This window comes from Syngnathus leptorhynchus, chromosome 6, assembly GCF_054491065.1.
Source record: "Syngnathus leptorhynchus isolate UIUO chromosome 6, UIUO_Slep, whole genome shotgun sequence".
NCBI lineage: Eukaryota > Metazoa > Chordata > Actinopteri > Syngnathiformes > Syngnathidae > Syngnathus > Syngnathus leptorhynchus.
Window position 1 is genome coordinate 10,101,715 of NC_141200.1, and position 24,125 is coordinate 10,125,839.

Sequence of the window (24,125 nt, forward strand, 5' to 3'; positions counted from 1 at the left end):
GCTAGCAAAACAAGTGACCCACGAACCGGAAGTGTTTGGACCACTTCCTTTCTTTGTGCTACTAGCTGCAACTCGACCGCTTCGAGAAACGAAGGCTTGCCGCCGCGCAGGCCAAAGAATCAGCGATGAAGAAAAAGACTCGCTCTACGGGAGGAGCGGTTGGTCGGAGAACAATTCTACAACTCTCTCCTTCCGGGCTCCGCGGAGGAAATGCCGGGGAGAGGGAAGAAGGGCTCTCGGGATCCGATGGTATTTCCCAACGCGCTTGCTAGCGTCGGGCTTGCTAAATGCTACGTATTTCGAGTCTCGGCTGTATCCATTTGAAACGTGTATTGCGTGTTTGAAGTTGACACAGGCGTTACATAGCGTGAAAATGTAACGGCTAAATTTTGAATTGTGTGTTAGGTATTTGTTTCGTAGCGAACCATTTCGCGTTGCAAAATGTGAATGTTGGTCTTTTAATATAACATATGTTAGCTTTAATCTGAGTTCATTTAGTGCATCCTGGCTTTGATGGTTGTCGTAAAATCATTTGTTTTTTTTTTTTACCCTGATGTTTTGGTAGCAGAAGAACAGGAAGGTGAAGGACAGCGTTTTGTGAGCGCGACACTCAACATGAAGCCTCCCGCAGTGAAAGCCACCGGTACGATTTTACATTAAAAACTGTACAGTAGACTCGACCAGGGCTCAACAACTATTTTGAAACTGAAAGCTACATCATGGGTACTAGCCAATGGAAAGGCCTGCCATATGTTTGCTCATATTACCCTTAATTATGTTATTAACAATTAATGACATTCATCAGTGTGGAGACATTATTCAAGTTGATTTGACAGAAGTACTCATGTAGTTATTGGTGGTTGGGGGAGGCCTGGTACTTACTTTCCCCAGGGAAGATTATTTGACAGAACATGTCTGTGTCCATCTGCAGAGGGTCTGTCCTTGCTAGGGGCCTATGAAGACAGTGATGAAGAGGATGCTGCAGTGTCTCGATCAACTGCAACTTCTCAGCACAATCACTCTGGTGATATTGACAGTACATTAGCAAACTTCATGGCGGTAAGTATAATTTTACTTGTACTTGGGTTGGGCTATTAAATATTTTTCACAAAGATATGATTTCCAATTTAAGTAGTTTCCCCTGTTGCTCTTAAAACAAGCCCACAATGACATTATTCAAAACAAGTTTTTGTTTTTTTGCTTCCCCTCTGGGATTTGCTGCAATTTTCCTTGCACTGCCCAGAATTAATGTCCATCAACTTTCACGAAAATTGGACAATAAATGATGTAACATTTCTTTCTTGGTAAAAATGTCTTGTCAAACCATATAGTGTATGTAAATGAGAACCATAATAAATTATCATTTGAAAATAAGGTTCAACAATTCAACATGATCTATTAAACTTGCATGGCTCATCTGTTTATGTTTTTTGTTTTTGATGAGTTATTTTCTCATATACAGAAGAGGAATGTTGACGTTGACAAAATATTTGTGGCTGAAAAATGCATTTGTTGGATCAAGAGTTTCAGGCATGTTGATTAATCTTTGCTTTTGCAGCAGTGTTTAAAAAAAAAAAAAAAAAACTTTATAACATTGCTCAACAGGAAATTGATGCCATCACTACTCAGCCAAGTTCCGATGAGGCAGCAGGTCAACCTTCCATCCCAACTGGTAGTGCACCCAAACCAGATGCTAATGCCCAGCAACAAGGTGCCAGACAGGACCAAACGGAGTTTAATACTCAGTACTCATTAGCTGGAGGTAATTATGTGTCTGCTCAGATGTAATATTAACAATTTAGATTGAGCAAAAATTAAATGAATTCCCAATGATTGTACCCTGGAACTATAACATTCACCTCACAATTCTGAGGTTGGGGGGGTTGAATTTTCTGTTGTTTGTATGTACTCACACTTCATTTGTGACAGTCCAGCACAGGTTAATGTGTATTTGGGAAACTCTTGCTGTATTTCCCAGAGTCGATCAACGACGTCATTGATCGATCAGGTTATTTGAGGCATTGCGGTTGATGGAAAATTTCATACAAAATCTCATCCGATCCTAACTGTGTCCTAGTCGCATGATGCACATCCTTAACATCACCTTTTGTATTGGTTTTCTTCCAGTGGATGTGGAAATGGGGGACTGGCAGGAGGTCTGGGATGATAACTCTGGCTGCTATTATTACTGGAACACTCAGAACAATGAGGTTTCTTGGGAGCTGCCTCACGATCTCGCTAATCAAGTGCAAAGACTGGCTCACTATACCAACAGGTCAGTGAGTAACTCCATCAAAAATATTTACGAGGCTCTCTCTTACATTCTTCACTTCGGTGGTGAGATTGCGTGTCCATGGGCTACACACTACCATTTGGCATGCTATTTTTTACTTCCTATTAAAGGACAATGTACATTGATCAATTGAACAAAAGGGCATTCATGTAAACCTGCTAGAGTCTGCGGTGTCTTAATTCTTTTTGGTCTCTACTTTTTGAAAGCATGGTCAAACCAGTAATGGGGCCATGCCTAATTTTCAGTCATCAATACAGTCAGATGTGACATGCCTTACAATGTGTTGTTTTAGTGCCAATGGCAATGGTACATCAAGTGCAGATCACTACCCTGGTGAAACAACACCTGCTGCACCGCCAACATCAGCTAAAGAAACTAAAGTCAAGGCAAGTGTAAGTCCACATGATTCCACAGAAAAATGTGTTCATGGTGTTATGACATCATTGTGTTTGATCACATAGGAGGTCATGGAGAGTGTGGTGGGTCTCACAAGTAAAGAGGAAGAGCGATGTGGAGTGGCGGCGTCTTTGCTTGGTCCCTTGATCCCTACAGAAGTGAAAGATGCTGAAGAGAAATGGCGAAAAAAACTCCTTAAAGTTTTGGATGAAAACGAGACCAGTGTGGACTCTGACGGAGAGGTTGTTCCCCCTGTTGCATCCCCGCCTACCCCTTCGCATGACTTAGCTGCTATCCAAACAGTGGAGAAAGATTCTGATGCAAAGAAGCTATCAGAGGAGAACTCTGAGATTGAAGGGGGACCTGAAGAAGACACAATGGAGCTGGAGCTGGCTCTGGAGAGGAAAAAGGTTGGTGGTTGTTTTGTTTAACGTGTGCTTCCATATCAGTGTCTCAGCAGCTTAAAGTAAACCTCTCATTGTTAGGCTGAGCTCCAGGCTCTGGAGGATGGCGATGGAAGTGCGGGAGGCTCCAGCCCTTGTTCCGAGACGAGCCAAGATGCTTCCGTATCTCGTGGCGCGCTCAGGAAAAAGCGATGGAAAACAGTCTTCCCAGGTGCTCTTAGTCCTGATTCCAACAGTCGAAGCTCAGAGCCTCAGGAGAACACACAGACAGGTGAGTTATTAATGCCCTAATGCCAATAGATGTGAGAAATGCCATTATCTAAGTCTCATTTCCGTTAGCAGATACAAAAGTTCCGGAGAGTGTTACAGCAGAAGAAGATGGGGAAACGGGTAACCCTGAGCAGAAACCGGAAGTGCCACCAAAGGAAGAAGTAGAAACACCTGAGCTCAGGGTAAGATGATGTTACAATAGTACTCCACTCTAACAAGTAGAATGCGCTTAGCCACAGTTGTTAACGTGGAGTGACTTAGTTTCAGATTGGAGAACTGGCTAACACCTTAACGAGCAAGATGGAGTTCCTGGGCATACACAAGAAGGCCGTCTCGAATTTTCAGTTGCTTCTGCTGCAAACGGAGGTAACATGAGTCTGTACCGAGGCAAAATTGTTCCAACTTCTGCTAGGAGCTATGTCATTGCATCAAATATTCATTGGCTAATTTGCTTTAATGTCCTTGTGCGCATCACCATTTGCATATCCTTTAATATTTCAAACTCTCATTATAATCAGTTACAACATGTCATTCCTGACCTAATTGTGGAACACTGTTCCTAAATTTGCTCATCAGCTTCCTTCTAACGCCCCTCTCCCCCCCCCCCCCCCTCCTATTTTTAGACACGGATAGCTGACTGGAGGGAGGGCGCTCTGAACGGGGCCTATCTTCGCAGCAGGCTTCAGGAAGCTGCCGAACACATAAAACATTATGAACTTAACGCCGCCCCTAAAGGCTGGTCCTGCCACTGGGACAGGTACGCACTGCTTACCTTTAACATCTCTACACCCCTTCGCCCCTCCCCAAATAAAGTGCAGTGTGAACTACGCGCGCCTCAATCCCGTGGGGGCAGACTTTGTATCATGACAATCTTAACCAGTACGTGCGGATTGGTGCACAAGCCAGAAGTCAGACTCTGCAGGTTTCAGTGACAAAAAGGTCATTCTAGCATTGTGCCTTTGGTGTACTGATAAGGGAGCATCCACACAGGGCCAGCCTGCTGCTTCTCGAAAGGAATCCATGTCTTGACGAGAGACTCCAAAGCTCTCTGTTGCGAGGGCCTTTGTAAGACTGAATTTCAGTCAGCGGAGAATTTGGGTGGGGAGGTAGTAGGGCTGGGTGCCTGGGAGAGCTTTGGACTTTTCAGGACTACAGTCCCCCCCAGAACGCAATGCAGACAGAGTGATGCCCTGGAAGCCACCAGTGTCACGCATCCAATAAAAGGTGAAGACGGAGCAATGACGGGAATCCAGCAGGTCAGACCAACTCTATTTCATGTCTTTCTGTTTATTATTTTTCATGACCGAAACAAATCATTGTGTGATGGTAAATGATGTATATTAGTGATTTCTTGTTGTTGATGATGGTGCCTGCATCCTGGCATCTTCCTCATCTGTCGCGAAGGGAATGATTGTCTTAAACCCAACGTTTATGACAACCATGATGTGGGCTTCTCAATACTGCCTTTGGGAGCCAGAGATGATTTGTTTTTCTTTTAACTGTTTTTGAGAGCAAGGTGGGTTACCTATCCACATTCTTAGTCACTCTTCAATTGGACTCCCCTTTAGGATGGTGAAAGCTACCATCCATACCAAGCCCCACCACGTCTACTCCCTTGCCCTCTGTCCCAGGTCATCGTACCGGTCAACTCGTTGCAAGGCCACTCGTTGAAACTGTTGCCTTCTATCTCTGTTGTCCCACTCTTTAGAGAGCACAGGCGGTATTTTTATGTCAACGACCTGACGCATGCATCGCAGTGGGAATTCCCGACAGAAGAGGCAAAGGGGGATGGCCTGAAAGGCGACCAGGCTAGTCTGACCAGCAGCCAAGGCGATGGCAAAACATCTTCAGGTTAGAACAAGGATGTGCCTGCTTGTTTAAGGGTTCAAATAAAATGGTCAAAATGTTTCTTTAGTGGTAACAGTTTTGGGTTTGTTTGTTTTTTGCTCTATACAGTCCCATCTGTCCGTGCCCCTGCTGCCCCACCAGCAGCGCCATCATCATCATCGTGGTCCCCATCTCAACCCCCACTTCCTGACAGCCCTCCTCCACCTCCTGACCTCCCACCTCTTCCGCCTCTGCCCCCCGGCTCACCCCCTCCACCTCCTCCGCCCCCAGACAGTGATAGTGAGATAATGGAGGTTGAAATGGAGATGGACGATGACAATGATATGGAGCCTCCAGCCCCTGGAACTGAAGATGATGGCAGTGGGTGGCCCCCTTCAGCTGTTGCTGGTGTTAAGGTGTGCGCTTGTTCAATTTAAAAATGCTGTTTGGCTTTCGATTCACAAGATTTATACTTAGTTTCCATGTTTTGGTGCAGGTCTTGGAGTCTTCAAGTCCACTGGCTAAGGGTCAGAAACGAAAAGCTGGCCAGCTAAATAAAGCCATTATTGGAAGTAGTGCCATCCTGTACACGCAGCATGTTACCACTGCAGGTAAAGTTTGGGCATCTGATAGTCACATTAGGAATCCTGCCACCACCAACATTGGTTTTGCTTCTGTCTAGCGCCTGTCATCACAGCGCCAGTTTACTGGGGTGTCCCAGCTGTCACTGCACCTCTAGTGCCCTCTGAACCTCCTCTTCCACCTGCTCCCGCGATGCCCCCGCAACCACCGCTGCCACCTCCCCAGCCAGCCTGTGAAACCTCAGCGCCTAAAGTGACACCTGTGGAAAAGATCAAGAAAACCAAGAAAGATAAGGTTTGTAATCAGTTCAGATTGTGGTCATTGTATTACTTTTTACTACATCAAAATAATTGCCTACATAGGTTAGAAAGGACAGTAATTTAGTTTCAGGCATGTTAAAATTTCAAAGAGCTAATTGTGTTATGGAATTTGATTTGTTGAGGCAAAATGTGACAATATTTTTGGGCATCATTTTAGGTTATTTTTAGGGTAATCTCAATCACCTTCTATTTTTGCCCCTAGGACAGACTCCCAATAATTAACTGTATGTAAGTGGGATTTGTTCACACTTGGGGTTTATGACTGAAGTTAGGCAGCTGTCAAGTGGTTTACTAGCAGTTGCACGAGTCATTGGGTGTCTTCCTGAAAGTTACGTAACACTTGGAGTAGGCCTGAGGATCAGATGCAGGTGTTAGTTACCCCTAACTTCACATTTTTAGCTTAAGTTAATACTTGACATTTCCTGAAAGTTTGATGCACTTATCATTTCCTAGTTTACAGTGTAATTGTGCGGGCTGGACTCTCTTCTACTGTGCAGTTCTCACATGATGTCTCCTGCCGTCCATTTGTAATTGTAGAAGGGGAAGACCAAAATGCCATCCCTTGTAAAGAAGTGGCAAAGTATCCAGAAAGAGCTCGAGGAGGAGGAAAAAAGCAGCTCCAGTGATGAAGATAGAGATCAGCTCAACAAGAAGAGTATAGAAGACTGGAAACACCAGCAGCTCCTCACGTATGTGACGATGAATTTTGTACTCTTCTCCTATTAATGTTTCTATTTTGTGATATAATGAATGCTACCAGGATCCGTTTCTTCTAATTCATTAATCCTTCAGTTTTATAAAAAAAAAAAACATCTTTTTTTTTTTAATTTACAGAGGAAAAGCTTCAAAGAATGCCAACTTTGAGGCACTTCCTGACAATTGGAGGGATCGACTGAAGAAAAGGAAGCTGAACAGCACATAACGTTTGAACAACGGAAAAATATACTGTTTATAGGTCATGTTACTGTTTCTTCCAAGATTTTTTTTAGTTCAGTTGTCTATATTTTTGTATTCAAAATCAACACCTATATTAACTGAAAGGGTTTGAATGTCCGTTCCTCATTATTATAGGTACAAGTGGAAATGTGCCATCAATCTTCAGTTTATAATAAACATTGTATTCAGCTGGCCACAGCCGTTTGTGTGAAAATCGGCATTTTTAATTAGATTTTTTTTTTTTTTTTTTTTAATCATTGTACATAACATGTATAATAGGACGAGCTGTGTTCTCTGAATGTGTAAATTTTTGTACATTTATTAAACAGTTTTTCCAATCTCTGTGTTTTAACCTGTTTCTTATATATTCACAGAACATCAGATACATTTGTCTAAACAAGATGAAAAAGGTTTTGGCTGGAAATTGTCTACAGCTTGTCCCGCAAAGTCTGATAGAATTTATCCAACTTCGTAAATTATCGTCACATACATGAATAATATTGGAACTAAACGAACTATTGCCATTGTATCAATTGTATCCGAGCGATTTTATAGGTTGGAAACTGGCTTAGCCAAACAAAAAGAGGCTAAATTGTTGCGGCGCTTGCTAGGCCCATCGGTTGCTAGGCAACACCTTGTTGCTCGAATAAGATTGGTTTTTTTACAAACTTCTCTCAGACGCTGGGACTGAAATGCAGCGTTGAAGCGAGGTAAGTCGTCCTAAATTAATGAAAAAAAAACTGTAAATATTAATTTAACAGCCGCAAGTAATGGGAAGAAAAGCAAATTTATGAGCACTACATCGTGTTTTTTTGGTCAGAGTTATCAGAACGTCAAAGATGGGATCCTACCGTCACTTAATGTGCGATTTCTTTGGCCATTTGTCACCAGCTTTACACTTGAATATACTCTTTGACTATTCTGCTTTTAAAATATTGTGCAGTTCTTATGAACATTGTAGGAGAAGAAATAATTCAACAGTGAATTGAGATCGGCTCTCGGTTAAGTATGATGCAGTGGAAATGAATGTCTTCAATTCAAGCAGCATAGGGAATGACATCAGCACAATCTGATTGGCTATCTTAGTAATACCTTTGAAATATTTTTATTTACAAAATCTAAATAGTGTGACATCATTGCTGCATCATTCCCTGTGTCAATCTCAATGTGTACCATAAGTCAACTACAACTATTCTTTTCTGTGCTTCAATTTTAACAGCACTGTGAATGTAGCCGTTTTTGTTAGTCGAGCACTGCAAGTATTTCATATTTTTTAGTCTGAATGTTATCTATTCAGAAACATAGGAAGAGTAGAGAAAGAGGACAACAAAGATATGCTGTTACCAGGCTAAATGCCAAAGAAAGAAATTGCAACATATATCCATCCCCATATGTCATGCAAATATGCCACCAAGGGGCTGTGAGCATCATGGGGATGACATCTGCTGCAACATTTAGTAAGTGCTACAATCTAGTGGCAATACTGTCATGGTCACTTAAATGTGTATTTGTGTACATGATCGTATCAATCATTTTCTTCTATAAAAAGTCGTTTAAAAAAAATGTGTTAAAGTAATTGAATGCTCGACTCGCAATTGAATCCTGTGAGCATGAAGCATTTCTGATTCAATTCGATGTACTTTTGACATTTTGTCTTTGTTAATTAGCCCTTTTTGATGCAGCTAATGAATATATCAAAACCTTGCCCAGTTGTGTAGGCCTGCAGGATTTTATTCTGCAGGCTCCAAACTAATGCCACATTTTAAAACAAAAATAAACACCTCCTGGCATTTTACAATGCCTGGTCCTCATAGACATGCTTTACATTTTTGACATTTAGGAAGGAACAACATCAGCCATGGCCGGTCCTGTGATAAGAAGTTGGTGGAACTCCTACCAATTGGACAAATCTGACACCAATGAGTCAAATAAAGAGGAGGACAAGGAGGACGTAGTAGAGAAAAAGCAACGTAAGTGTTTACTGTCCCTAATGTCAAGAGATTTATTTTGAGAGTAGCCTGACTAGTTTAAATATATATGTCTAATGTAGCCCTCAAGGCATACAAGCAATCCCACTCAGTTTAACCTTGTTTTGTGAAGGTGAGATAATGGACATAATGGGAACATATTTTTCCACATCTACTGGATGGGACGAGAGTTTTAAAGAATGATTAACTAAAGAAATTGTTTCTGTCTCTTTAGTATCCATTAGTCAGACACTGCGAACCAGGCAGCTACGTGTAGAGTTTGATGGTGGACGCCCAGTTTTTAGTCTTCGAGCACCACTGGACCTGGTTCAATTCCCATCTATCTCCTGCGCGCGTTGGCCAGTAGAGTGTGAGGTCATCACTAATGCAATCCATCACATAGGTAACCAGCAGTCCAAAAATAATCTGATGATCTGCAATTTAATATATTTTTTTTACTTTTCTTTAATATTCAATCTTAATTTTTTTTATTGTTATTATTGTAAAGTTCTGCTGTTTTTTCAGTGGGGCCTTTTTGGCTCCACTGCAAGCATGAATTAATAAAGTCAAATAAAAAAAATCAAATTAATAGTACTGCATTTCTGTATCGCAGAGTGGGAGCCTCCAAACCATGAACCTTTCTACCAACCAAGTGGTAATGAGAAGTCACCCATTTCAACTGGGGAGGAGAGCAGACAAGTTGTCTATTGCATTGACCAGGGTAACTTTATAACTATACAATACTGCACAGTAGGGCTCACCAGTCATTTATATGAAAGATTATTTATTATTACTATAATAACATCATGACATTATTAAATACAATTGGAACAAATGTGTTATTTCAGAAGTGTGTTTCAAAGTGATAGCCATTAATCAGTATCTAAGAAGTAGTTTTTAGCTTTAAAAAGGTCGGTGACCCCTGCTGTACCCCTGACTATTCTATAGGAACTCATTGGCCAATGAAAACCAAAATGAGAGCAGCATGAATTATGCCTTTATAAAGGTCAAATTGTTTTTAAAAACAGATTTATTCATTTATAGAATTATTCATTTATCATGAGAGGGATTTTTCCCATTTTCCCAATTATAAGTACAAACTCGTAGATAAACATGACTACCAAATAACAGGAAAAATACATAAGTGCCAAATAATTTTTTATATTAAAAAAATATTATTTAGAAATATTATTGAAAAGACCAATTCCTGATGTCTTTTGTTTGTCGTTCTTTTTAAGCTGACAAGTGTCCCTACTTCAAATGCTCTCGTGTCGGAGGTTCTCGGGTGTCTGTGAATAGCACCTCCTCCTCTTTTAACGAAGCCAGCCAGCCAGACCTCTCACTTGAGTTTGAATCACGATTTGAGAGTGGAAACCTTCAGAAGGCTGTGCAAGTGTGAGTCACTGAAAATGTTTCATTTTTACCTTGTGTTTAGGTTCTCCTAATCTATGTATCATCTCCTCCACAGGGGTCCCTATGAGTATGAACTCACCCTGCGCACTGATTTATACACCAGCAAGCACACGCAATGGTTTTACTTCAGAGTCCGGAACATGAAGGCTGGGGTGGACTACCGTCTCACTATAGTCAACTTGATGAAGCGCCGCAGCCTCTACTCCCAGGGCATGAAACCTCTGCTCTACTCTGAGAGAGCCGCTACGGAGAAAGCTGTTGGATGGATACGAACTGGCTCCGACATCATATACTACCGCAGTCAGGTTGGTGGCTTGAAGTTCAAAAAATGGTCACAGTTATGAGCTTCTTTATATGGGTACACAAAGAGAGACACAGTTGAGCTATGGTAAAATGAAATATTGGATCTTTGGGAAACTTTATTGTATTTATTGCTTTGAAAATGTTTTCATCACTGCAGTGGTCCCAAGTGAGATTTGGGATTTTGAAGTCAATGTTCATCTGCCATTATTGAAGAATTTCTTAGAAACATTGTTTGGGAGGTGGCGGATAAATTTATCAAATATATAAAAACAGAGAAAACACACTTATTATATCATGAAAAATAATTAACAAAAAATACAGCACATTCTCCATTTAATTTATCACTAATTTCATCAACGTGAAACATATTGTTAATCCATATTTTCCAATTCTCACTCCCTATCCCCCTCAAATCTAGTCCAATCTAGTTTTATACACTGGTGACCACTCGGAGATGTGACCTTTACCCTTGGGAAAGGCTCCTGCTCACCTGCAAAATTCTTTACTAGTGTATGGATGGATCCAAGGCTGTATCGATCGATGTATGAATGAATAACGAAACTGTGCTCGACATGAACGCTATGTCTCATGTTTGTCCCAATTCAGAATGCAAAGGATACCAATGAGTCAAGAACCCTGTACTCCCTCACATGGACTCTCCAGTTCCCGTATGAATCTGACACCTGCTACCTCGCCCATTGCTATCCCTATACCTATTCACACCTCCAGCGCTATCTCAGGCACATTTCATCCAACCCAGCAGTGGTGTCATACTGCAAAGTACGAGTCCTGTGTCACAGTCTAGCTGGAAACGCAGTCTATGTGCTAACAGTAACGTCACGGGCTGGCGAAAAAGAAGAAGAGGGAAAAATCAAGCGAGCTGTGGTGGTCACTGCCAGAGTTCATCCAGGAGAAACCAATGCATCCTGGTTGATGGAGGGATTTCTGGACTTCCTGCTGGGGAACTCGGATGATGCGCAACTTCTCCGAGACACTTTTGTTTTTAAGGTGAGCGAGTTCAAAAGAACCTGATCAGAAATCTTTTAAGTGATCTGCATTTTTGGATTGAGCTGTTGGTGCTCTTTATCTTAGTCGTGTTCTGATTTTTTAAAAAATACTGAGTAGTGATGTAATTGCTGTCTCATGTTTTATGACTTGACCAGAAGGTCAATAAGTTATTTGATATCGGTGCTTCATGCCAGGCATTTGAAATGACTTTTTTTTTTCTCCATCGTATCCTTCAGGTGGTGCCAATGCTGAATCCAGACGGTGTGGTGGTTGGCAATTATCGCTGCTCTTTGGCAGGCAGGGACCTCAACAGGAATTACAATAGTACACTCAGGGATTCCTTTCCATGTGTGTGGCACACCCGGAACATGGTGGAAAAGTGAGCAGTTTTTATTGTGTATCTTCTTAGTATTTTTTTTGTATGGTATCTTTTTATAAGTCACTGATGGTGCAGCGTGGATTTGATTTCCACTCAGTGACAATGCACATGTGGTTGTCTGTTTTGTATGCCCTGTAATTGGCTCCAAAGATTAATGGCAGGATGATACATTTGTTGGTCTATTGTTTATTCTCAGAGAATTTATTGAAGTCATTTTCATACCGGCTCCAAAAATGCAGTAATTGTACACCGTCTTATTTTGATTAAATTTTGTTGATACAAAATTCTGAGGTCACTGTTATTGTCTTTATTCCTCAGATTGTTGAAGCAGACAGAAGTAGTTCTTTACTGTGACTTCCATGGCCACAACCGTAAAAACAACGTCTTCATGTACGGTTGTAACAACAGAGATGATGATTCTCCGAAACTTCGAGAGCGTGTTTTCCCTCTGATGCTGAGCAAGAATGTCAAAGACCAGGTATTATTTGTCAGTACAATGCTGTTCTTTTTTATCTGTGTCCACTCTTAATTCCAGCCTCTGCATCTTCTTTTGCATAGTTCGCCTTCAACAGCTGTAAATTCCAGGTTCAGAAAACCAAAGAAGGAACCGGACGAGTGGCCATGTGGAGACTTGGCATCAAAAACAGCTACACCATGGAGGCCACTTTTGGAGGTTCCACACTGGGTTGGTGTGCACCTTCTGAATGTGTCGTTTTTGTGTGTATACTTTTATGATGTGTTTCAACTTTAACATTTCATCAGGTGAGCGGAAGGGAACACATTTCACCACTCAAGACCTCAAGTCCCTGGGCTATTATTTTTTAGACACCTTACTTGACTTTTGTGATCCAGATCCGACAAAGGTAAGAGAACAGCACACATCTTATTGTGATTTTATTGACTCAAACTCATGCATCTGATTTAATAGTTCACTTATGCCGCTTCAGGTGACCTATTGTATAAAAGAACTGACAACTCTGTTGAGAGAGGGAGTCCGAGAACTGGGCAAAGAATTGGACAGTGACTTCTCTGTCTACGATTTGGAATCCGGGTAATCTATCAACATACATGAATTTGTGAGGAAACCTAGAGTTTCCCAAGAATTTCGATGCATACTAAATCAAATATGTCCCACTTCTGTGAGTTGTTGAATGTAAACGTGCACACACATAGACGTTTTAATTTTTGTTGCAAAAATGATCATCCCATAAAAAGGTCTAGCAAAGCAAATGTATTCCATGTATTTATTTGAGTGTATTATATCCATATTGATTCTTTTTCAATTCAAAAAGATTTAAAATAAGCTAAAACACAAGCAAAAGTATTGAATTTAACAAATCAATGAATGAGAATCAACTTGCATTTATGTAGTATTGTTTTTCCTTGTTGAATTAATAGAAAATCAATTTTCTTGGATCACATTCATTGGGTAGATGAACCTGATCATTCATAACAATTGGAAACTTGAGTAACGTGTGTTATTAAATTGGACTTGAAAGTAACTATTACTTCTTTTGCTTTTGCAGCACCAGTGGTTCCAATAGCTCAGATTCTGATGGACTTCCATTACATTTGCTCACACACTCGCAAGCTGCACATTCAGAGGTAAGTGACATAAGGTGATGCTCTGCTCCCGGGGAGAAATTTTTCTATATACGCATTTCTTTTTTTGTCAGATGATGATCAGATTTGGATAACGTACAAAAAAATATGCTGATCCTCTCACCCATAGCAATCTTCTGTCAAGAACAAGAAGAAAATGACTCGCAAAGAAAGAGACAGGCTGAAAAATAGGATCCAACCTGAAGTTCTGCAAAGCATCACACAACATATTGTAAGACAAAAGTACACCGATTTTTGAATTGTACAAATCATAAATCTCAAACATTTAACATTTGGCTCTTTGCAGGAGCCTGACTATGACATTGAGAATGCACAAAAAGAGAGTTTCCTAGAAAGACCACCTAAAAGACACAGGAGAAAATGGCAGGTATGACATGAAATACTTTATTGTGCTGACCCATGAAGGAGACATTCACCAAAAAGCTGAATCTTTGAGAGGGTTCTGGGTTAAAAGCGTTGATAGACAAATATAGGTCAAAAGAGGTTTGTTTGCTGCTTGCTGTATAAACAGTAAGACCTGAGACAAGAGTCAACAAGACATGACTTACATTCAATCTCCTCATCTCATCATGCACCGCATCTCCACAATTGGTGACCACGACTGTTAGGGTTTATAAACTATCTTGATCGTATGATTATGTTGGAATGTAGACTAGAATTATTAACTTTGTTGAAACCTTTTACCTTTCCTTGACTCTGAAAATTTTAACCATTCAAGTTGTTGAAACTTTCCAAATGGTGTGGAAACACTTTCTTGCTTAGTTAGTCATCTACAATGCTCCATTAGTTTCTGTTTCCACGGCCTTGTAAAACAATGAGCTGGGACCCTCTGCACTGATTAACCAGTTGCTGAGGTGACCACCAAACATGTCCAATGTCACCCCCCACCCTACTTGTTCTCAATAAATATGCTCTTGTAAGAGACTAACGGCAGAGTTTGTTCGCACATTGCTGTACCTACAGTAACGAACAGGCTCTCCACTTGCAAGTGCTTAAAGGGCATACTGTCTCCCGTGTGGTTCTTGCAAAATAAGTTCGAGTCAGAACATCTCTAACAACGACAGCACCAATAATCTCAGATATGAACGCTTGCATCACTGCACACTGCAACAATCAAGTTGCTCGAGCACAGTCGTGATTTCGGCACATCGTGGCCCAGTTTCAGATGAGGGGAATAAGGCAGGATGTTCGAAAATACTTTCATGTGGTGGCACCGTGGCGACTAAAAGAGACATGATTTGCCTTCGTCTCCTTGTCTCGTTATAGTGTAAGGTCTTGAATGGAACCCCCATTACTATTCCTCATGTTGAATTGTATCAACACTTTTTCTGTCAAGGTAAAACTTCCTGGCCGGAAAAGTGTGATCCATGCAGGAAATACTGATTATCTGGGGATCAGTCATGTAACCCTTTGGCAAGGCTTTGAACCTATCAAGGTAATGACTTTCCTGTTGTCTGACACATTCCATACAATTTACCAACACATTTTAGCTGGTAAATTGATGAATTTTTAAACCTACATTCTATATCTCAATTTTAGTTTTGATTTGTCTTAAGTGTGTACCCCTTTGAATTCAATCTTCTGAAGATGTCTGAGGCTTTTTTTTTTTTGGAGCGGGGCTCGTATTCAAGGCAGTTAAATTCACATCTGTGCAAAGATTAAAAGAAAGTGAGAAAAAAGGTTAAGGTCTTTGTACCTGCCTATTTGCTGTTGTTTATTAATTAAACGGCTGTTTTCCCCAATTATATTAGCATTTTTTACATTTAGTAATAAAAGTATCACTGATATATGGATCCCATAATCTACCTGTCCTACTATTTTACCCTTCAAATATGTTAAAATGATTTAAATGATAATTCAAAGAACTAGTAATGGTGTTTGACTTTCATTATATTCTTGCCCAAAAAAAGTTTAGTTTCGTTTCTCCTGTGACTGAGCTAGTTAGTCAATTTAATCTTAAATTGTGAGTGAGAGCTGGCATGCTGCACAGATGTTTTGCAATTCTCTCTGTAAATAGTGACTTGTACAAAAGCACAAAGCAAAAAAAAAAACAAAAAAAAAAATGGACCCAGTGATGACTTGAAACTTGAAAAACCCTGTGGTGGCGTTCAAAGGTTAAAGTACCACTGTACTAGCACCTGACAAGTACAACGTTTGATATTTCTTTTCAAATGAAAGTTGGAAGTTATCCTCTGTGCTGTTTCAGAGTACTTCTCGAGAAGATAGGATGGTAGAAAAAGACACGCATCGCAAGAAGAGAACTAGCGCAAACATCACACCATTTGCAGCCATTTCAAATACAAAAGGTGCGTTTTCTATATCGCTTGTATTTAACGGGCACTAACTGAGCACCACTTGCGGTTCGGACTCAGAAGGATCAATCAAAGGAATGTAATCCGTAATTATTGATTGGAATGTCTTAAGTCACAATTGTGTTGATGTGTGTTGATATTTGCTTAAAAGAGGAACAACAGAAAGAGAACGCACAATGGAAATCAAAGCTACTGCACTTCAGTGCTTTACTTCGCCGCCCTCCAAGATTCTTGTACCCAGTCCAGCAACAGATGCAGCAGCTAAATCATCATCAGTATCATCAACATCTTCAGCAGCAACATTATCAGCAGCAGCAACATTACCAACGTTATCATCATCAGCTGCAGCGGGAGCTACAGCTGGACGAGGAGCTACAGCATCAGGGGGAGGAGCCACAGCAGCAGCAGGATTATTACCATTATCACCATCATAGTCATCATCATTATCCTCAGGAGGAATTCCATAATCACCATCATCACCATCATCACCATCAGTATCCTCAACGTCATCATCATCATCATCATCATGAAATGCAGCAACAGCAGCATTGCTTCTCTGGTGAGTGGTGTATCCATAATGATTGTTTTTTTTGCACATGCAGAAGTTCTACCTGTTTGAATTTGTATCACTCTTTTAGGACTATCACCCGCCAATGCATCATCTCACAGGTAAAAGTTGGACCATCAATGATTGTTTCTGCTGCGGGTTGAGTGAGGTTCTTTTTCTTTCCAGTCGCCGTCGTGCCATGTTTGACGTGGTTCCCACAAGGCACCTGCCGCCAAGCCTCAGCGATGAGAATGATTATTCTAAAGATAGAAATCCCTCAATGACGCCAAATCGTTACTATGTCCAACAGGATATGCCCACTGCACTTGAACACATATCTAGCACCAAATGGCAAGCTCTGAGAGATGAAGACTTTGCAGGTTGGTCTTGAATGTTGACATAGTTGGTTTGTACTCAAGTGAAAACGCAAATAAATAACTTGCGAAATGATGTATTTCGACTAAATACAGTGTCTTCAGCTGGTTTAAGTTTGATAAATCCGGTTTTGTATTTTATTTAGTTGGATTGCTGAAACATTTACCATTTCGAGAGATGAACCGTCGAGATCTCATGACCGAAATCAGTCAGAGAAAGCCTCTTTCCCACTCTAATTTGATATTACCTGTACTACGATACACAGACGTGCGAGGACACAGGTAAAAAAATTGAAAATCTTTATTGTGGAAAGATGAATGGTCCACTGAGCTGAAGTTTAACAAGATATACTGGTGTTCTGCACAATATCATGATACGATGGGGATAGTTTGTGATAACTGAGATGTTTTATTGGTTTCAAGTTGTACCTCAACTTCACAATGTCAGAATACCACTGTAGAGCACAATTAAAAAAAATAACAGTACAAACCTGTGTTTTTCCACTTTTCATCAGACTGAGCAACGCGACTTTAGAAGACAGGAGACTAAAGAGCATTTTACCCCCTGTAGCAAAGCCGTCCACATCTACAGAATGGCACCATAGGTGAGCGTCACTGTCAGGCTGAGGATCACAGTCCCCAGTAACTCAGGAAGAGTAGGTCACTGTGGCACTGCTCCAGAGAGGCCATCCGAGTCTGCTGCACTTTACAGTACGATGTTGGGATTACAGACATTTTGGCCAATCAATGGAACATATTTGTAAGGACTTAAGGAACATGTGAAAGCATCTAGTTAACAGGATCTCTCTGATGCTAATGTCATTTTAGATGGTGTGTTTTAACCTATGCTAACATAGCTTGACAATTTGACTTGTATGTCTAAAATTGAAATTACGGAGTCATATGGTAACATTCATTGATGGCTACATTTAATAAGCAGTATAAAAATAATACATTATTTGCATGTTTTTTTTTTTACAATCATACCAAAACTATGTACAAACTTATGTTATACATTGACAAAATATAAATATGCTTTCTCTTAATAAATTCATTATTTACATTTTATAAAACTTAAACGTGACATTGTGCTTATAGTCTTGGACGTTTGAGGTGCTCAAATGTGTTCTGATGTGTGTGAAGTTGGTAAAAAGATGTTTTAATCAAACTGGCGGAGATGGAATTGACTTTCTGTGTGTCTGACCAAGTCCCGGAGTGCTACAAAACCAGCAACAGCCTAGAGGATTCAAGAGAAAAAAAGCATTTTACTTGTCTAACTTGAATCCAAATCACTCAAGTACAAAAAAATGAAGGACTGATGTCCTACAACGACAAGAAGCCTCATACCTGCGTGAGGATGAAAACCGCTAAAACAATGTGAACGGCTCTCTCCAGCGGCTGTATAAGAATGGCTTCATTGAAAAGCTGAAAGAGGATTTGTGGCAACTGCAGCAAGATGCTCAGCAGCCAAAATCCAGCCAACTCTGCAACCTTTTCAAAAACAAAATAACAAATTATTTGTGGTTAGTGCTCATTGCATTGTCCTCAATTTTTGTGATTGGCGCTGGAGCAATCCTCAAAATTCATTTTAGTATTGTCGTGCCACCTTTTCGTGCAGGTTTCCCACATAGCCAAGATAAAGTCTGATGGCTTCAATAACAGTCATCAGGATGAGGATAGTCATGAGGATGAACTTGTAGTAGTCAGGCAAAGCAGAATACTGGTAAAATAACAAAGAAATCATGAAGTTAACAGTTGCTCATCACACTTCCATGCAGTTCTTTTCCGTTTAGATGACCTCGCAGTACTGTGTCAGACTGGCAAACTTCTTCAAACTCACAGAAGAAAGCAGTACAGTGTTTGTGTAATACTACAAAGTACAAGTTATTATTATAACATATGTTTTCGTACTTTGAGGTGCAGCATGACAATCTCACTGATCCACCACAAGGGGAAGAACCACATGTTAAAGAACAGAGACATCTGGAGGGGAAGGCTGGACAGAACGCGCTTGTCTGGGTGGGAAAACAGACACAGAGTTGTTACACATAAGTGAAGCTGCATGGAAAGACGAGTTTGCTCCAAACATAAACACACACACACACACAAAAAAACATTCCAGTTGTTAGTCATGCTAGCTCGCTGCTATGCTAGCTGCGTGTGAACTTTACCGTGTGTTGAGGACGTGTCGCGCTCTTTTGTGGGAAATTGACTCTGATCCACAAAGACATTACGAGAAAAATCCTCCAAACGTTTTCTAATAGTGTCTGGTAGATCCATTGTTTAGAAAGCGATGGTTAGCGTTCTTATCAAAGAAGGAAAAGTGATCCTCCTCTTCCTGTTCTCAGACGGCATAGGCTGCTGCCGTCTCCATGGCAACCAAGCACCACCGGGGCTCCGTTTTGGGGCAACATTCTCTCTGAAAACGCGCAAAAAAAACCCACCTTATTTTTAAATACATAGATGAGTTCAAATGCTTTTCTTTTGTTTTTCTCATCTTTTTTACGCACACTGGGTCATTAAATTAGGTACACTAGATCAGGGATGGGGAAACAGCTAAATTAGTGACTTTCAATTTTTAAATTAGACAGGATCCGATGTTGAAAATAAATGGATCATATCTGTTTTATGAAATTATAAAAATGTACTATTTTATTTTGCAATGTTTCAACTTGCCGCACTGCACTTTATGTTAGTGTAATTTGTTTTGCATAGATAGGTTGCTTGAGGTTTAGTGCTCGCCCTCAGTGTTGCAAGCATTTTTACATCCTCAGAATGATTTATCAGACTAAAACCTGATGGAGTAAGTTCAACTCCCCAAACACATTTGTTGTGATCTGCGCACATTAATTCATTTAATCATCATCATCATCTCATGTGAATATCATGAATTTTATTGTTGAACTGTTTTACGTCATTGTCATGTTAATACACAAATATTTATACTTGTTGGGCTGGAGTTGCGAGTATAAAATCAGCTGCAGTCACACAAAAATAAGGACTAGTTCTTGAAATGGTAAAAATTGTCAAAATAATGTTTTCATGTTTTTTCTCACGTTTGTTGTATATACAGTATCATATTTTAACATACAAATGTAGTCTCAAGATGCAATTTGCAGCCCACGTGGCAAAACATTCACAGTTTATCACAAATCACAATAAAACAAAAAACATTCAATTTGACACAGCAGTAAGCAGCGCCAGCGCCACAAAGTATAGAGATGATTTTTTAAACTCCTTCAGATGATAAATTCACACGAGTTGTTTGTGTACGATCGCTCCATAGTGTCATAGTATCGCAGGCAAGCTTTGTACTGAAGAAGCTTCTCTGTTAGTGGGCTGACTGTCAAAGCTTTACCCCGCACACTCAGATCCATGTACCTGAGGAAAGAAAAAAAGTTTTGAAGTTGTAAAAGCAACTGGCAATATTTTACATGCAGATAATTATGAATGGCTTAAGTTTGACCTCCCTACAATATGCCCGTGTATCTCACAAAAACGAGAACTAGGAGGGGCTGAAAACATCCATCAACACATTTGCCTCTCATTCAGAATGCTGAGAGTAAAAGTGGGACCTCTGAGCCTTTCCTCCTGGATCTAGAACAGCACGCTGGCCATCAGAGGCAGTTATATTTTGTCAGGGGGCCTTCATTTATTCATGCACAATAAAAAAAAATGCAACTCGCTGACCATTAGTCAGTGAATTAGTCTGCAATATGACTTCTTGAAGGTCAAGCTGATTATGTAAATTCTGTTTCTGTAATTCTCAGTACCTGTTTGATATACTCCAATACACCAGAGTATTTATCATCATCAGTGTGGCCATGAAGAAAAAGAATCTCTCCAGATTTCCATCATGCAGGACGCTTGGATAAAAGGAACCTGCAGTCAAGCATTGCTATGTATTATACAACATGTAGAATTTAAAGTAAGTATGAGTACTTGTTTACCTCCAGACATGAAGTAGACCAACTGAATGCAGATAGCTCCAAGGAAGCAGCCTCCCCCATAGGACAGTGTGAGAAAGTGCAGGGAGATTCCTCGAATGTGCCCAGGGGTCAACTGGAAAGAGATGAGAGAACCTGCCGTGGAAAGCAGAAACATGAATTGAATACGACATTCCATTGTTGCTTAAGCAAATCTGCCTTTTCACTCACATGCTGGAGTGACCAGAGCCTCAGCCAGTCCAAGTAGGATGTACTGCGGCGCCAGATGGAAACACGGCATAGAAGATACTTGGAGAACCTTTCCGGAGAGGGTTTGCTCCACCAGGGGGAAAGCCTTTCTGTGCAGCTCAGATAAACCTGCCACCAGGACGGACAGAGCTGCACATGCATGCCCCAGAACTGTAAGGGGAGGATTAGATAGGGTGGGGTGATGAGACAGGGGGCTGCAGAATGGGAGTTGCATGACAAGTCATTTTAAGAGAGAAGAGGGAGGGCAGCAGAGATAGAACAAAAAGAGGCATATTTAGATGAAGATGATAAAACACCGTGTTGTGTCACCCAGTGGTGGGTAAAGGAGAATACTCACTAATTACTTTTGCCGGTGCCACTGGAGTTTTGGCCATGGAGAGAGAGTAGCTGTTCACGCACTCGATCATCGGAGCCAACATGAGAAGAGGTAAAATGCTGATCACGTTCATGGTGCCGATGGGTAACAGGGCATCACTCAGGTGGAGGTTAGAGTTCATCGCTTGTAAGTAGTATCCAGAAGGAATCTGCATGGAACCACAGTAAAAAACAAAATAATGCATTTTTGTACTTTGCGCTTGAGACACTTTACAGCAGGGGTCACCAACCTTTTTGTAATTGAGAGCTACTTCTTGGCGAGTGACCAGTTTCCAAATCTACTAAAATGCCCTTACTCATTGTTTCCTTGGGGGCTACCTAGTTCCCCCCCCATGTTGATGACCCCTGCTTTAATTTGCTACTTGCCTGAGTAATACAGGCTCTGTATATCAGTTGGAGACCATAAAGAGGGAAGAGCTTGGCCAAGACTTTGACGTTCTCTACGTGAGTCTCACTGTACCGCCCGCCGTTATTCTCCTTGGCCCGGTCCAACCAGGACGGCACATCTCCACTAAGGTGGCGATAGTGAAGGCAACACATCTTGAGGGAGTTCATGAAAACTCCAAGCGTGGTCAGTAAGGATCCGCCTTTGACAGAAACAAGACGACATTAGTTTAAGGTGCCAAAAATAAAAAATTAATCTCACTTACCTAAAAAAAAAAAACTCTTATATGGCTTTGTTTTTTAATGTTTGTGAGAGTTTTATGGCTTTCTACCAAAGCATTTTAGCCATGATGTTTGGTACAATAAACATTTTGGGTTGAATTTTTAAGAATTTGGTCAAAAGAGTAAAAAAACAAAAACCGACATGACCAGAAATATTCTAATGACAAAATATTGATGGTGCATGCATCTTACCTTTCTTGGGTTTGTAGATGAGTTTGTTGCGCATCATGTGTATGGCAATAAGTGCCAGCAATGCCGATGTGAAGGGGATTAAAAAAACCAGATTTTTGGCCACAGATTGCTGGATGTAAGCAATACCCAAAAAAACAACAGTGGCATTTAGGTTAACCAACCAGTAGAACCTAAAAGAAAGAATGACACGAGTCTTATTGCATTATGTTTTGCAGCATTCAGATGAAATTCCTTGCTCTAAGATAACATGGACAAATCACTCGCTTCAATTTGAGATACATACACACGTTGTGCACCTATTTATGCTGTATCGTCATCATATGTATTCCCCCAGGTTAGTAAGAATACAATAAGTTAGCTGAAGAACAAGCTAAATGTCATCTTTGCACAACAATTACCCAATATCCAAAGTCCCGGTTACTTTAAATATTGATTCCGATATGTACTTGCCAACTAAATGGACATTCTGTAGATGCATCACATACCAGTTGAAGAAGCCCAGAAGCTGGTACTGATTGTAGCTCTGCAGGCTGTAAGCACCCAAGGGACAGAGAATGGCCCGGATACCACCAATGCCAAGTGCAGCAGCCAGAAGGCCGGTGTAGAACAGCGCCTGCTGCTCTTGAGCTTCCAACTTGTGACTCATATGATGAATGTCAATGTAGAAATCTTCAAAAGGAAACGCTACGACGGGTAACATGGCCGTGCCTATGGAAAATACAATTGAGGAGTCACTGCGATTGCAGGTTAGAAGCTGAAGATATTACTGAACATATTAGCTCACACTGGGCTGAAATATTGATTTGAACATGGGGTCAAAAGGTAAATAAAGGGATCCACACTATGTAGTACAGTAAGACCTCTCATGATTTTAGTTCTTTTTTTGTCCGATTTTTGTGTGTGTAAGTTCTTTTTCGTGATCTGAGTTTCCACGGTACATAACTGTAGAAAACTAAAAACTGCTCAAAAATTCTGATGCTCTGCCAAAATCAAAATGTGAACCATGTCATATAAAAATACGAAAAATAAACATTGTGTCTTACCAAAGAAATGGAGAAACACGCACAAGTAGAGCACCTTGGTTCTTCCTAAGCAGGTGTCGGCAAACCAGCCGACTAGCACAGGGGTGAGTGTGCTGGCTCCTATGAAGCACAAGTTCACTGTTGCGGCCAGGTAGTTGTCGTAGCCGAGCTTTACGGTGCAAAAGAGAATCATGTTGCATACAATGCAGAAGAATGTGAATCTTTCACACAGCTCCACCAGCAGAACACAAATGATGACTTGAAGCTTTTTGCGGCGTCCAGGTGATGCTCTCCGGTCTGGACGAGTGGTCTTGGAGAGCTGCCGCAGATGGCGTTCTCTCTCAGGCAGTCTCTGAACGTCCCCTGCCACCATCCCGCTTGCTAACTGGTGACCAGACTCCCTCATGGAATGGATGTCGTCTGTGAAATTGCCGAGCTCTGAATATGAAGTCTCTGCCTTCTCGGAGACGAGCAGCCGAGGCCGGGGGGCTGGCCCGAGCGGACATACAAAACATCAGACACAACTGTGTTCGACACGTGCTTCGAGCTCACCATCATTCCTCATGATTACTTTACTGATTAAATGCGTCACACGTTTTCCTCACAGTCAATTGACACATCATTAAAACACGGTATCCGTAGAAGTGATGGATGGAAACAATTTAGAGAGCAGCCCAGAAATACTTCTGTGATGACCAAGATGCATTTGGTTGTTTTGTC

The 24,125-nt window shown here is 40.9% G+C and overlaps 4 protein-coding genes across 10 annotated transcripts; 2 read left to right on the forward strand and 2 right to left on the reverse strand.

Annotated features, from left to right (window-relative positions):
• The first annotated feature begins 1 nt into the window (after window position 1).
• On the forward strand, window positions 2-7,356 carry fnbp4 (formin binding protein 4). 5 transcript variants are annotated; one of them, XM_085913883.1, is made up of 17 exons: window positions 2-249; window positions 569-643; window positions 932-1,059; window positions 1,606-1,762; window positions 2,128-2,275; window positions 2,586-2,685; window positions 2,755-3,099; window positions 3,175-3,364; window positions 3,433-3,545; window positions 3,625-3,729; window positions 3,987-4,120; window positions 5,072-5,214; window positions 5,320-5,606; window positions 5,687-5,801; window positions 5,873-6,066; window positions 6,630-6,781; window positions 6,927-7,356. In XM_085913883.1, exons 1-17 carry the CDS (start codon window positions 126-128, stop codon window positions 7,012-7,014), a joined length of 2,598 nt encoding a protein of 865 aa, XP_085770009.1. In that variant the 5' UTR covers window positions 2-125; the 3' UTR covers window positions 7,015-7,356. The 5 variants fall into 5 exon arrangements, with proteins under 5 accessions (XP_085770009.1, XP_085770007.1, XP_085770008.1 ...); XM_085913881.1 differs by having other exon boundaries at window positions 3-249; window positions 566-643; window positions 6,927-7,355; XM_085913882.1 differs by having other exon boundaries at window positions 3-249; window positions 566-643; window positions 3,436-3,545; window positions 6,927-7,355.
• Window positions 7,357-7,661: 305 nt separating this feature from the next.
• agbl2 (AGBL carboxypeptidase 2) lies at window positions 7,662-18,123 on the forward strand. 3 transcript variants are annotated; one of them, XM_085913879.1, is made up of 23 exons: window positions 7,662-7,738; window positions 8,869-8,998; window positions 9,231-9,398; window positions 9,609-9,716; window positions 10,234-10,390; window positions 10,464-10,713; window positions 11,318-11,719; window positions 11,956-12,098; window positions 12,295-12,336; window positions 12,417-12,576; window positions 12,657-12,783; window positions 12,861-12,961; window positions 13,046-13,149; window positions 13,625-13,703; window positions 13,831-13,932; window positions 14,008-14,088; window positions 15,058-15,156; window positions 15,928-16,027; window positions 16,185-16,592; window positions 16,672-16,702; window positions 16,767-16,960; window positions 17,101-17,236; window positions 17,470-18,123. In XM_085913879.1, exons 2-23 carry the CDS (start codon window positions 8,887-8,889, stop codon window positions 17,561-17,563), a joined length of 3,198 nt encoding a protein of 1,065 aa, XP_085770005.1. In that variant the 5' UTR covers window positions 7,662-7,738; window positions 8,869-8,886; the 3' UTR covers window positions 17,564-18,123. The 3 variants fall into 3 exon arrangements, with proteins under 3 accessions (XP_085770005.1, XP_085770004.1, XP_085770006.1); XM_085913878.1 differs by lacking the exon at window positions 7,662-7,738 and adding an exon at window positions 8,243-8,485; XM_085913880.1 differs by lacking the exons at window positions 7,662-7,738; window positions 12,295-12,336 and adding an exon at window positions 8,243-8,485 and having other exon boundaries at window positions 17,470-18,122.
• Window positions 17,793-19,303, reverse strand: tmem17 (transmembrane protein 17). Its single transcript, XM_085913888.1, has 5 exons — window positions 19,126-19,303; window positions 18,866-18,969; window positions 18,561-18,674; window positions 18,302-18,445; window positions 17,793-18,191 (listed from the first exon to the last, which is right to left on the reverse strand). Exons 1-5 carry the CDS (start codon window positions 19,232-19,234, stop codon window positions 18,114-18,116), a joined length of 549 nt encoding a protein of 182 aa, XP_085770014.1. The 5' UTR covers window positions 19,235-19,303; the 3' UTR covers window positions 17,793-18,113.
• An 890-nt stretch (window positions 19,304-20,193) lies between these two features.
• slc15a5 (solute carrier family 15 member 5) lies at window positions 20,194-23,970 on the reverse strand. Its single transcript, XM_085913735.1, has 10 exons — window positions 23,958-23,970; window positions 23,427-23,894; window positions 22,869-23,091; window positions 22,384-22,553; window positions 21,892-22,112; window positions 21,488-21,674; window positions 21,112-21,300; window positions 20,905-21,036; window positions 20,728-20,836; window positions 20,194-20,335 (listed from the first exon to the last, which is right to left on the reverse strand). Exons 1-10 carry the CDS (start codon window positions 23,968-23,970, stop codon window positions 20,194-20,196), a joined length of 1,854 nt encoding a protein of 617 aa, XP_085769861.1.
• Between the last annotated feature and the right edge of the window lie 155 nt (window positions 23,971-24,125).

Bases quoted from the DNA above. Each gene is read 5' to 3' on its own strand.
- fnbp4 (XM_085913881.1), top strand. From the start codon at position 126: ATGAAGAAAAAGACTCGCTCTACGGGAGGAGCGGTTGGTCGGAGAACA. The intron at 1,060-1,605 runs GTAAGTATAATT...ATTGCTCAACAG, and splicing joins CATTAGCAAACTTCATGGCG to GAAATTGATGCCATCACTAC. The intron at 5,802-5,872 runs GTAAAGTTTGGG...GCTTCTGTCTAG, and splicing joins GCAGCATGTTACCACTGCAG to CGCCTGTCATCACAGCGCCA.
- agbl2 (XM_085913879.1), top strand. From the start codon at position 8,887: ATGGCCGGTCCTGTGATAAGAAGTTGGTGGAACTCCTACCAATTGGAC. The intron at 8,999-9,230 runs GTAAGTGTTTAC...CTGTCTCTTTAG, and splicing joins CGTAGTAGAGAAAAAGCAAC to TATCCATTAGTCAGACACTG. The intron at 14,089-15,057 runs GTATGACATGAA...TTTTCTGTCAAG, and splicing joins GACACAGGAGAAAATGGCAG to GTAAAACTTCCTGGCCGGAA.
- tmem17 (XM_085913888.1), bottom strand. From the start codon at position 19,234: ATGGATCTACCAGACACTATTAGAAAACGTTTGGAGGATTTTTCTCGT. The intron at 18,970-19,125 runs GTAAAGTTCACA...TTTCCCACCCAG, and splicing joins CGACACGTCCTCAACACACG to ACAAGCGCGTTCTGTCCAGC. The intron at 18,192-18,301 runs GTATGAGGCTTC...TGAATCCTCTAG, and splicing joins CGGTTTTCATCCTCACGCAG to GCTGTTGCTGGTTTTGTAGC.
- slc15a5 (XM_085913735.1), bottom strand. The intron at 21,675-21,891 runs GCAAGTAGCAAA...GGTTCCATGCAG, and splicing joins ACAGAGCCTGTATTACTCAG to ATTCCTTCTGGATACTACTT. The intron at 20,837-20,904 runs GTAAACAAGTAC...GCTTGACTGCAG, and splicing joins GGTCTACTTCATGTCTGGAG to GTTCCTTTTATCCAAGCGTC.